This window comes from Micromys minutus (assembly GCF_963924665.1).
Source record: "Micromys minutus genome assembly, chromosome: 3".
Lineage (NCBI taxonomy): Eukaryota > Metazoa > Chordata > Mammalia > Rodentia > Muridae > Micromys > Micromys minutus.
In genome coordinates this window covers 44,399,215-44,411,729 of record NC_137972.1, presented here as the reverse complement: position 1 = coordinate 44,411,729, position 12,515 = coordinate 44,399,215, and the positions used below count along the sequence as shown (strand labels likewise).

Below are 12,515 nucleotides of genomic sequence, written 5' to 3'. Positions count from 1 at the left end.
AAGGGCAAGCTCTTGGACCAGGACATCCTTGATTGTCCCCAAGCCTGTCACAAAGGTCCATGTAGGTCCTGAGCAGGACTCCACCTTCAGGATGGAGGTTTCCTGTCTCTCAAAATCAACATCTTGTTCCTGAGCTTAACACCTCTGATTCTCTGCCCTACTTATCCAAAAGAGCTCCGAAACACATCCACAAGTTTTATTCAAGCATTTTTGATTCTAAGAGAGAGTTTACTCAAACATCCCAGAAAGAAAATAGAAAGGCAAGAAGAAATAATAAACTATCTCAACACTGAATGATGTATGAACTCCAAAGAGTGACTGACTTATTTATAAACAAGCATCACTCGCAAAAACGACACAGGAAGCCCAGATGACAGTATAAACAAGAGACACTTGGGAAAGCCTTTGCCCAAAGCCTGGCGCCTGATTGAAAAGCAAGCTCAACCCTCTGTTTGGGTGAGTTGCAAGCTCACACCAGTCTCTTGTGCGCCTGTGCGGTCCTCTGTGAGCCTCGGAGCTGTAAATATTTGCCCTTCACCCAGAGCTGGCCGGCTGTGGAGACTGCAGCTGACAGACAGGCCAGGGGCCAGAAAGGGGGTGAAGGGTAGAAACTTGCAGGCCCGGAATGCAGGCGTGGAAGACGGAGCAGGGGAGGGGAAGTGGGGAGAACGGGGCAGACACAGGTCCCTGGGGGCCCCCTTGGGCAAATGTGCTCCCCTCTCTGCCAGGCCATCTGGAGCAGCAGCCAGAGCAGCAGCAGCAGGGTCCACGCCCCTTGCCAGGCAGCAGAAGCACCCAGCTGTTGAAAATGTGGCGTGCTCGCTTGCAGGCAAACCAGTGGTTTTTCAAGTGAGGGAATGTAGTTCCCTAAAGGACACTTGACACTATCTGGAGACATTTTGGATTGTTGGAATTTGGGATAAAGTCTACTGGCATGGTGTAAGTTGAAGCCAGGAGGAGTACTGCTCAGTGTTCTACAGAGTCATCTGACAACAGAGAGTCCCAGCAACATAGCCTTACCAAGCCCCCAAATGTCAGCACATGCCTAGATGGAGCCAGAGTCTAGTGAAAACTTATCTTCTCTGGGAGGCAGAGTCTAAATCCATGCTTTTCTGCTGAGTCCCACTGTTGGGACTTGGACGGGTTACATCATCTCTCCCAGGTCGGTTTTCTTACACGTAAAGGTTAGATGAAAGTAGAAAGAGTACATCCCACTGTTGGTGGCCCTTAATAAATAGAGAGTAACAGGTACTAGTGGTTAAACTGAAGCAGGGCACAACTGTGGTTAAGAACGGGGCCTAATTCTGGGATGCTTTAATGCAGTTCCTTAAGTTGGAACTGTTTCTGGGCAATAAAATAAAAATTACTTAATTGCTACTTCACAACTATAATTTTGTTACTATTACAAATTGTAAATATCTGATATGCAGGGTATCTAAATGAGACCCCCAACTCACAGGTTAAAAACCACTGTACTAGAGAGACAAGTATGGTCAAAACCCACCTCTGACCCTTTACAGCCCTGACCTTGTGTCTCTAGGAACTGCAGTTTCTCCATGTACTGGTAAGCACTGTACCTATATTTTTATGAGAGAAAGAGAAAGCACACAAGCTGGGGGGGGGGGTGCAGTGAGTGGGAAGCAGGAGAGAGGAAGGGAGGGGAGGGGGAAGAGAGAAGAGATGAAGAAGAGTGGAGGAGAAGAGCGGAAGAGGAAGCGGGTAAACCTCAGGAATGGAGGCTGACATAATTTCCCTAATCAACAGGGCAGGGGAGCGGAACATGAGTGGTTTCAGGGACTCGCAGTTACCCCTCAGCCCGGCACTGTGCCAGACCATTTTCTACAACCTCACCTTGATGGAACAACAACATTGTACACTAGAGGTAAACGGAGGCACCTGTGGAGGCTAAGCTATAAGTCATTCAGCTAGTTACCAAAAGGTGGAGATATTCTAATTCCAGGAGACTACCACTTAATTATTACTTTCCAGTTATTGGAGCAAGTGGGTCGTTGGGTTCTTTCTCGACTGCCCAAAGGAGCACTCCTATGGTTTCTGGCTATGTGCTCCTGCTGTAAGTCTTTAGGAACCACAGTTTTCAACTTTAGAGTGGTTAAGCTACTTGCTCAAGGTCAGTCAGTGAGCTGGCAGTAAAGTGCATGTTTGAATCCAGCCTTTACACTGGGGCCTCTCTTCTGGTGTTCCTTTCACGCAGCACCATAAGGGCTCTGCCCCCTCCCCCTCCCTTTGGATCGCAGGAGATCCACGGATCCAGGTCACCCCATGCTGTATCAAGTCCACAAGGACCATGGCTCTGATCTTAAGCCAAGATGAGCAGCTTCCCGGATCTCAGGCTGGTGAGCAGGGCAAAGCCCCTCAACACCTCTGTGACTCTGGAGCCACGCTCTCCGTTCCTATCCTGCACTAGGTTGTGGGTTCCTTTTCTTGTCCCTAGACACACCCCGGCCCCCCAAACTACAGGAGCTTCAATCTGCCCTATATGCCCTGCCTTTGGGGACTATACTTTCTCTCAGGGAGAAGTAACCCGCAAGGAGTGATGCAGCAGGCAAGCACTGCTAACAAGAGGAGGCCAGAGATGCACCCAGGAAGACCCTGGCATCCCTACACTCAACGGACCTGGGTGGGACTCTGGGACAGCTGAGGAGGGAGGAAAGAAGGAGGGAGATATGGATGGAGAGGGAAGGGGAGAGACAAAGACACAAAGACACACAGAGACAGAGACGGGAGAGAGAGAGAGACAGACAGACAGACAGACAGAGACAGAGAGACAGAGCCTACCTTGCCGCCTGGCGGCGCGGCCACGCAGCGGCTGAGCGAGTCGAGGCGCGCGCTGTACTCGGTGAACTTCTTCTGATAGCGCAGCGCGGTCATCTGCAGTTCGAGCTGCGCGGCGGCCAGCTGCGCCACCAGCGACTTCTCGCGCTTGCCGGCCCGCAGCGCCTCCTTCTTGAGCGCCTTGTGCAGCGCGCCCAGGCGGGCCTGCAGCGCGCCGTTGTGCGCCCTCAGAGCCCGCGCGCAGCAGTGGCCGCCCGCCCGCAACTCGCCGTGCGTCAGCGGCAGCCCGCAGCCCTCCTGGCAGCGGCCCACGGGCCGCGCGTCGCACGCGTCGCGCATGTGGGCCTCCACGTCGCGTCGCAGCAGCAGCTGGCCGCAGCCCGGGTGGCGGCAGCGCGCGGGCGCGAAGTCGCAGCGCTCCAGGTGCTCGGGCAAGTCCTGCAACTTGACCACCCGGCCGCAGCCCCGCGCTGCGTGCGCGCACTTGATGTCCAACTTGAGGATGAGCCGCTTGAGCGGCAGGACGTGGTTGAGCTCCTTGGCCGACAGGCGACCGCGACAACGCGCGGGGCAGCTGCCCTCCTGCACGACCCAGGGCAGCACGCAGCCGGCGCAGAAGACGTGGCCGCACGGGGTGGTCAGCGGGTCCTCCAGTACCTTGTGGCACAAGGCACACTTCAGATCGGGGTCCACGTCGCCGTCGAAGCGGTCCAACTCGAAACCCATGGTGGCGGCCGGGGCCCGGTGTCGCCGCCGGGCGACCGGCCGCCCCCTCCCTCCCTCCCTACGAGGCGGCCCAGACACGCCGGCTACGCCGCCCGCTCTCTTGCTAGCTCTCCCAGGACTGAGCCTAATTGCTCCAGACTTCCTCGGAAAATGCCCGAGGAACAGGACTCCTCCGGCCGTATTGGCTCGAGCGCGAGCGCACTCACATCCTGCCTCCCGGGCCTCGGGACCCTCCTTTTGCCAAGGGGTGAAGTGGGGGCTCGAAGCAGAAGAGGCTGAGGTGACCACAAAGCAAGGAGACCTTCCAGAGACCGGAGATGAGCCCACTCTTAGCGGGGGGTCTCCTCTCCGCTTTCTTGTAGGATTCTCTAAAAGACAAAATATGCCTTCAGAGAGCATCTCCTTCGGTTTGGAGCTGCGTCTGTGGCTCTCGCCCATAGAAGTTTCCTGCCACATCAGTACTTTTTATTCTCCACCTCCTTCTTTCTCCTGTGTCTGCCTTTTAGAGTGAAAATTTTCTAAGGCCCCACTATCCCTGAATTTACGGTCGTTATTTATTTATTTCACTCCGGGGAAAGTTTCAGCCGCTGCCGGACGCTCTGGCTGAAACTTTGGTGGCCAACTAGGAGATCTGCGAATTGCAGTGTTTAGCATCTAGAGGTTTCTGGGACCAGAAGGCGAATTTGGAGGAATTAGATCTCCCCTCCAGCTGTCTGGATGGGACAGGCTAGAGTGGTTGGCCCGGACAGTACTACAAGCTTTTTGCTGAGATCTACGAAACTGGTCCCTTCAAAAACTAACGCTACAACTTTGCTAGAGCGCACTTTAGCTGCACTTGAAAAGTACTGCCCGGGATTACTGGAGCCTTGACTCTGGCGGCTGAAGAGCTGAAGGAGATAAAAACATCAAGTCTACCCCAGCTAACTCACCAACTGTATCCCTTCCACTTGTTTTTGTTGTTTTGCTTTCCTTAAGTGCTTTTATGTATTAATATATTTATTTATTGTTGTATCTCCATCTTCACGCTGGAGAAATTCAAAGACTCCCTGCAGACAGGCTTTCTTTTCTTTCTTTCTTCCTTCCTTTCTTTCTTTCTTTCTTTCTTTCTTTCTTTCTTTCTTTCTTTCTTTCTTTCTTTCTTTTAAAAAGAATTTTGGGTCATTTCAGATTGTGAGCCAGTAGTCCATATGGAGCCGTAGTGTCCACGTCGAAGAACCTACCAGCCATGGACAAGCTGCTGGTCTATAGACGCCCTGGATCTTAACTTGATGGAAAAATCCTTGCTCTCTGGAGCTCTGGACCTTTCTCTTCTACTCCAGAGCAACATTTCAAGCATAGTAGCAAACTTGACATCTTGTCGAAACACCACTTATGGGATTCCAGTCTAAGTGGAAAGTTCATAACATAACCTGTGCATTTGGTAGTTTTTGTTTGTTTTTCTACCTCCCAAGGCTGTAGACATTCCTAAGAAACACGCAGTTGGTCCTGCAGGCAGTTCTAGTGAGAGTAAAGTCAAGTTCTGGAATTCTCATTCGGAATCTGCTGCCAGGGAATCTGAAAGTGGAGAGCTAAGAATTTTGTGTCTGGTGTGGACCCAAGAAAATGGGATTACAGCATTCATTTTGTCTAATTGCTTTTACTTCTGTCCTTTCCAGGACTGCTGAAGACCCATGACCTTCACTATTGAACTGCTTCATTGGAGGGAAAGAATTGCCTTGATGTCTAGAAAGATTAGTGTTCTGAACTGACCTCTGCAAAACTGTTGCTAGCTATTGCTAGCCAGATTGTCCAGTGCATGGCTGAGGTCCCCCAATGATGTTCTTTAATCCTTACTGGTGGCATTTGGTGTCTAGTTGTGATACTTTTGTTTCATCGCCTTTAATCAATTAATGCACTTCTTTTTATAGGACTCCAAGTGATGTGAAATATTCATGACCTTTGCTCAGATAAGCTCCAGGGGGAAAACCTTCCATTGGTTCATTCGTTAAGCTACTCGTGGGCTCTCACAGAAGGGCAAGCGGCAGCTTCTTTCAACCAAGCTGTGTGGGTTTGTCAGTTTCACAGACAAGCCCACACCTAGTGTCAACAAGGTGATAATCTTCAAACCAAACTGGTTTTGAGGAACATGGGGAAAAGTCTGTGATACACAGTAAATGGGAAATTGGCACTTAGCTGAGATGTACCCTTCAGTTCAGAGCTGATCGTCGCCCATCGGTGGCCCCTGATGACAGACAGATTGTGGAATAGGGGCAAGCTGTAGAGAAAAAGATGGAGCTGAGACCACAGAGAAGCTGTCCCTTATTGTCATTTTGCACCTTCAGGCAAAGTCTTCAGAAAGCCTCTCCTCACTAGTTAACTTTAGTATTAAAATTCTTGGATGTCAGTGAAAACCAAGGTAGATAAACCTCCTGGAATGTGAGGGCGAAGGGAGGGGCATGCAGGTTGTTCTGTTGCTGGATTGGGCAGGAGAACCAAGAGACCAAACTGTTAAGCAAAAAGAAATTAGGGCATTATTAGTTTTTCCTTTTTTGTTGTTTTTTTGTGGGGTTTTTTGTTTTTGTTTTTCACTAGTGGCACATTTCTGCATAGCATCCTTTGTTGTGGGGCTTCCTTCTGTACTCTGGGATGGTCAACAACTTCTCTTGGAGATGAGTTCATAAGTGCAGTGACAAAGCACCACTTTCACCCACCATGTAAGACATTCAAGTTACCTCCAGTGACTCTTGAGGAAAAGCTGCCTCAGAATGAGAAGCACGGCAGTGTTTGAGGACAGCTTTCTCTTCATTCTAAAGCCAGGCTCTGACAGCAGCCCAGCCAGCATCCTCAGCTGGCTGAAGAATCATCTGCCTGGTCCAGGCAACCCAGTGAGAAGGATAGGAACACTGAAAAGCGGAGACTTCACACTGCTAGCAAACATGCAGCAAAACTACAGGAAGATGAATTCTGCACAAGCCAAGCCTTCTGAAAAAAGTCTCTTGTTTTTCTGACCTGGATTACGTATTCACTCAACTGTGGCCGAAGCATCTGGGGGTTGACATATGCGCAGTTCTGGACAGAGAGCTTGGTGACTTCGCAAATCTTTGTAGTCTTCCCATCTCTGCCTTCACCTTATTTTTTATAACACTATTCTGTGCTTTCTCCCATCCAAGCACTAACCGGGTTTAACCCTTCATAGCTTCTGAGATCAGTAAGTCAGGGTCGGATGTCTACAGTGTGGATCCTGGCTTGCCTCCTTTGCTCTGCCTGTCCTCGAGCCAGGCAACGAAACAGTTTCACTTGGATCATAAAGAATGAAGGCAGAGAAGGGAGGTTCACTCCCACATTTGCTATTCCAAGTACACATTTTTAGGCTTCTAAGATCATACAAAAGAAAGATTTATCACTGTTTCTAAAGTGTGTGGGGGGGCGACAATGAAAGGGACATCAAGGATGAAATCTATGATTAAAAAGATTCCCCAATTAAAAAGAAATTGTATCAAAGGTTGCATGTAAGAAATCACATCTAAAAACCAAACCCAGAACCTCAGGAGCAATGAATAAACAGGAAAATTTCATTTTTCAGGTTTTAAGTATCACCACCCAGTACATCCTTTAAAACAAACAGACAGCAAACACACCCTTTAAAAGCCCTGCAGTTCAGGCCTATGATCTAGGAACTTATTAATTTTAATTTTTTCTCTTGGCACTTTCTCCTCCACTCTCATTTACTCGGTTCGTAAAATTATGATGTTAATCATTGCTTACCTAGCATACAGTAATAATTGCTAATTAACTAATTTTTATATGTAGAAACCTGTGAAGACATTACACAGGTGCTAGGAGTTACTAGCTGGTGGTGTTATGTTTAAGGGAGACAGGTTACTGTGTCTCTCTCTGTCCTCTCTATGGGAATGGAATCTAATAATAAGTCCATCCCACGCATCATCTCCTCAGTGATTGGCTGGACCAGCAAATCCTGCAGTGAGGTGGTGCTTGGCTGAGCACCTGCAACAACCAGTGTTGTGGCCCATGTTTTAAGTAGGAGCTCTGCAGCTGAATGTCTTTTGCTCTGGGCTTGGCATCTGTCCGGATCAAAGCATCCGTGATACAAAGTTGCAGTGCTCCAGAGAGCCTCTTGTTCTATGAGCACCGAACACAGTTGCCTTTACTTAAATGCCATTCAAGGAACCGGAGAAGGTTTACTTGGTAAAGTGTAAAGTCCTTGCCATGGGTTAGGATCTGAGTTCAGGTCCCCAAATTCCCAAGAGAAAGAAGACTTGGTGCAGTACCAGTGGTGGGGAGGTGGAGTCAGAGGGGTCCCTATGGAACTCCAGTCAGCAAGTCTAGCTTAATTAGTGAGCTCCAGGTTCCAAGCAAGACCCTGTGACAAACAATAACTTAGAGACTGTCCGTGGAAGACACCCAATGTCAATCATTACATGCACCCACATATATCTACTCACACATGAACACACACACACACACACACACACACACACACACACACACACACTACCATTTCATTATCCAGAAAAGGCTTTTGCTTTATTTCTTAGTGATTTTTTTTTTTTTAGATTATTTTTTACAGGACAATTTTTAGTCTCCTTAGATTGCTCTGGGTGATTTTTTTTTTTTTTTTTTTTTTTTTTTTGAGGTTTCAGCTGAGCAGGAAAACTGAGACGTCAGTGTTCTTTGACGTCTTCTTCTGAAACTGTGCTTTCAGTCCCCAGATCAAGTGGGCACTTGGCGATTAAAAAGTCAAAGCGAAACCTCCAGCAGATTAGTTCTCCAACAGCATGGCATTTCTAGGATCATCATTTGTTATATTTCAGCAAACAAAAGCCACTTGAACCATTCATTCTTTCTGCTGTTGCACAAGTACAGACACGAAATGCTTTCCAGTGCTGGCTAGGAGCTTTGCGAGACAGGGACAGTAAAAGAAATGGTGGAAAAACTTCACCCATGGTCATGTTTTTCTATCCAGGTAAAGTGGAAAATGTGTCCAAGTGTTGGCATGCGCTGTGTGATGTTGGCAAAAGCACACTCCATTTTGACAGAATATAAAGAGGCTTAGAAGTGGAATCCAGAAAGATGAAAGGGCTTGGAGGACAGTGACTCAGTCTGTCATTGGTGGGAATCTTTGTAGCAACTTATAATTTATTTGCGGGTTATGTAAGCTTAAAGATGAAGATAAAGCCAGGATGCAGAACTCTTGCTCACAATGGCTCCCTAGCCCTGAATGGCAACACTTTGGAGAATTGTTCAAGCTGTGGAGAATAAGAAAAAGTGTGTTTCTCTCTTCTTCAATATGCTTTTTTTCCCCCAGATGAGCAATAGCTAACTAGACATGGCAAGATCTCTCTAATATAGAAAAGAAAGAGGGGGACCATCAACACAGCCCCCAAGGCCAGCAGAATCCCTAGCATTTTCTGGGAAGAGTCAAAACAAGACACACTTCTCAGAGTTCAGATGGAAATGGTGTTTCTCTCTGCGGAGAAATTCCGGCTTGACACTGGCTTGTTTGTTTGTTTTGGGTATTTGATAAACGTACTGATTTTATGCACCTATATAAAAACCTAGAAATGAGAAAAAACATAGTAATATTTGTCTTTCTTGAATTGACTTAGTTCATTCAATATGGTTACCTGCAATTGCACCCTGGATTTTCTACAAATAACATAACTTTGTTCATTAAATTATATATACATGTATGTGGTGTATGTGTGTGTGTGTGTATGTGTGTGCTAGAAATGAAACTATCTATAATGAGAAAGAGAACCAATGGGGAAAGTGAAGATTGGGATAGAAATGTGTGTGTGTGTGTGTGTGTGTGTGTGTGTGTTGAAAAATTAAAGTGTATTGAGCTAAATGAATACTATGTATATGTAGATAGATGTTCATTTTATAGCCTGGTCGCTTACAATCATTGAACAGCATCCTTTTACACAATAGAAGCAACTTCAAGAAGAAAACAATACATATGATTGTCCTCTCAGCAGGAATTGGCAACAACTTCCTGTAAAGATGCAGTCAGTAAATACTTTCAGTTTTGTGAGGCATGCAGTGTCTATCAGGAAAACTCAAAGCCAAGGAGGCAGAAGCCAGTATGTAAATGAACGAATAAGGCTGTGTGCCAGTAAAACTTTATTGTTTTAAAAGGCTAGGTTTGGCCTACAGGTATTGGTTTGCCAAAAGCTTTTATAGATGAACACATTGCTTTTTGTTTTTTTTTTTTTTTTTTTGTTTTGTTTTGCAAGCAGAAAACCAGCTGAATTTTTGATATTAAGGCCATCATCATGAAACAGAGCTATGAAGATCTTATTTGAAACAAGAATAGATTTTGGCTTAGTAAGTAAGAAGTCTGATGGCCTGAGTTTGATCTCCAGGGCCTAGGTAAAGGTGTAAAGAAAGAGCTGACTTCACAAAGTTGTCCTTCATTTGTACACAGGCTTCCCCAGATATGCACCCACAAACACAATAACAGTTCAAGGCAGTATAGAAAAATAAGTACTCAGCAGGGTCACGGAGAAGTGTGTGCTCGTGAGGCAAGAAAGCCTGCATCAAATGCCCGTTCTGCCTCTTCTCGCTGACGGTCTTGAAGGCCAATCATTTCATTCGGATTTCCTCACTGCTACCTGGAGGTGTTGTTTATTCCGTATTGTGCTCCACAGGGCAAATGGAGAATTGGTTGAATGTTGTAACATTTAAAGGACACCACATGCACAGAGTGGCACACCACCAGACCTTTCCGAGATAAATAATGTTAGGAATGAACGGCTGGCTGGCTCTAGAGGGAGGATGAGAGAGACCTTGGGCTTGTGCTTAGGAAAGGGGCGTCCACAAACCCACACCAAGCTCTGGAGTCCCAGAACGGGAAGATGATCAGACTGCATGTATGGAGATGCTCCAAAAATAGTTCGTTGACAAACTTCAGCAGAAATAATTTAGGGGAAAAAAAAAGGCGAGAAGTGGCTATATCTGTGCTCTGTGCGAGTTGTCTTCCTCCTGGAGTTATTTATTATTTAGAGAACTAGCACAGTTACCATAGTGAATCTGACAACATGTAAACAACTGAAGACAGGCAACAAGGAACTCTTTGTTTTCTCTTTAGGAAAATAAAATGGTGCCAACAGTTTTTCAGGCCATTCCTTGAAAGTGCATGACTAGACAGCAAGTCTTTAGGGCCAAATGTGTCCAGTACATGAAATGCAAAAGGAACTGTGCAGAAACTCTGTAACCGTGGCTGCCAGTGAAGACACTGTCATAACTAGAAACTGGGCTTTAATGAAAGAAACGTTTGTCCAGCCTTTGTTTACTGGCTCCGATGACAGCAACTAGAGATTCTTTGTGTATGGAAGTTGAAAGCTCGTGTCTTTTTCTCTGTGTTCCTAAGACCGAGCATGCTTTCTACCATCCAGAAGATGTTCAATAAATGCCCATGGGCACTGCTGGCTGAAGGAAGAGAAGATGCCGGCCAGCCGGCTGACCAAGGCAACTTTCTCAGGCTTCCAGGGACACAGACTCACTGTTCTAGAGCATTCTGCTATTCAAAGCCCCTTCACAGCACTGCAGGGCATATTGGAGACAGTCCCTGATTGCATCACATTATATTCTCCACTCGGCATAATTACACCATGGGCTTTTGTCTCCCTTGGTGCCAGCCAGTCTCAAAGTGCATGCTTCCTTGCTTAGCTTCTGCTGAGTACTGGGGTTGCCCCCTCATTACAAGCCAGGCTTGCAGATGCTGCATCTACCTCGAGTCATGGAAGCCCTGGGTTCTACACTTCAGAGAAGCAGATGGCTTTTCATGAAGGATGGTGATGTTTCCTTGTACTGGAGACCAGAAAGAGGAAGAGGAAATAGTGCAGACTAGCCCAGGGCCACAATGGTGACAAAAGTGTACTCTATTATTTTGTTTAGAGTTTAATTACTATTAATGATTCAAACTGCTTTTCCTACATCCCTAAAATAAGTTTAATCTGGAGCATGTCTACTCTGTCCATTTCTCCCAATTCTCCCTGTTCATTTGCTTCATTTCTTTCCCGGCATGTTTATTTAAGCTGTCCCCTCTGTTTCCCAAGGATGTTTCAACACCCTGCAACATCCTGGCCTGGCCATTCCATCTCACTGTGCATATTTTTGCAGTAGAAATCTTAAAACGAAAACCTGGTCCTGACACTGAAAAGTCCAGAGCAGTTCCCATCTGCAAGAGAAAAATTGCAACGACCCATGTCCTTTCAAGGGTTGGATGTGATGTCACTCTGCTGCGTTGCCAGCATCAGTTGGTGACTCTCACTCATCTTCTCTTTCCCTATTCTGGAGATTAAAAATGACATGCATCCCTTAATAGCCATCCTTCCCTGTCTTAAAGGATAAAGATGAACCTAGATGTGGGAGCACCTGTGATCCCAGCACTCACTTGGGAGGCAAAGGCATTAAGATCCGTTGAACTTTGAGGCTACCCAGGACTATGCAGCAAAGCTGTATAGCAAGCAAGATCCTGTCTTGAGAAGCAGACAGATTTTAAAAAGATGGACAGCATCTGAGTCTTTCCTAGCTCCAAAATATGTATCCAGCTTTTCTGAATTCTGACCAATATGACCCACACAGAGAAACGATGCATGTGACCAACTCTTGTGTTATCTCTTAAAAGTAAACAGGCTTCCTCTGTGCTCCCACTATCTCTCATACAGACCGAATCCTTTTGATCAGACAAGGTCCTGATAGCAGCCTGTAGACCCAGTTCAGCCCACTGTTTGCTTATACAAACAGGGTGTTCTCCCTCTTCACCCTAACACTACCCATGGCTACATTTCTAGAACCCTGCTAAACTTGAGAAGATACAGCCAGTCTTGTCCTTCCTGGAAAATTCTGCCAACACCTGTTCTGGTTGTAGGTGCTATGTGGGTGGGGCAGGAGCATATGTATGAAGAAAGAAGGGCGGAGGTTTATATCACTATGGAAGTGGCCTCTTAGGCTAAAAGGGGACTTACACAAATGAGGGGTTACTCATAGAA

General features: G+C 46.7%; 1 protein-coding gene across 1 annotated transcript in view; it reads right to left on the bottom strand.

Annotated features, from left to right (window-relative positions):
* Positions 1–3,542, bottom strand: part of PDZRN3 (PDZ domain containing ring finger 3) — a 221,594-nt gene extending 218,052 nt beyond the window's left edge. Inside the window, exon 1 of the mRNA XM_080913986.1 lies at positions 2,797–3,542. Coding sequence (XP_080770112.1) covers positions 2,797–3,519 — 723 coding nt within the window. The 5' untranslated portion in view covers positions 3,520–3,542. The remainder of the gene's footprint in view (positions 1–2,796) is intronic.
* Between the last annotated feature and the right edge of the window lie 8,973 nt (positions 3,543–12,515).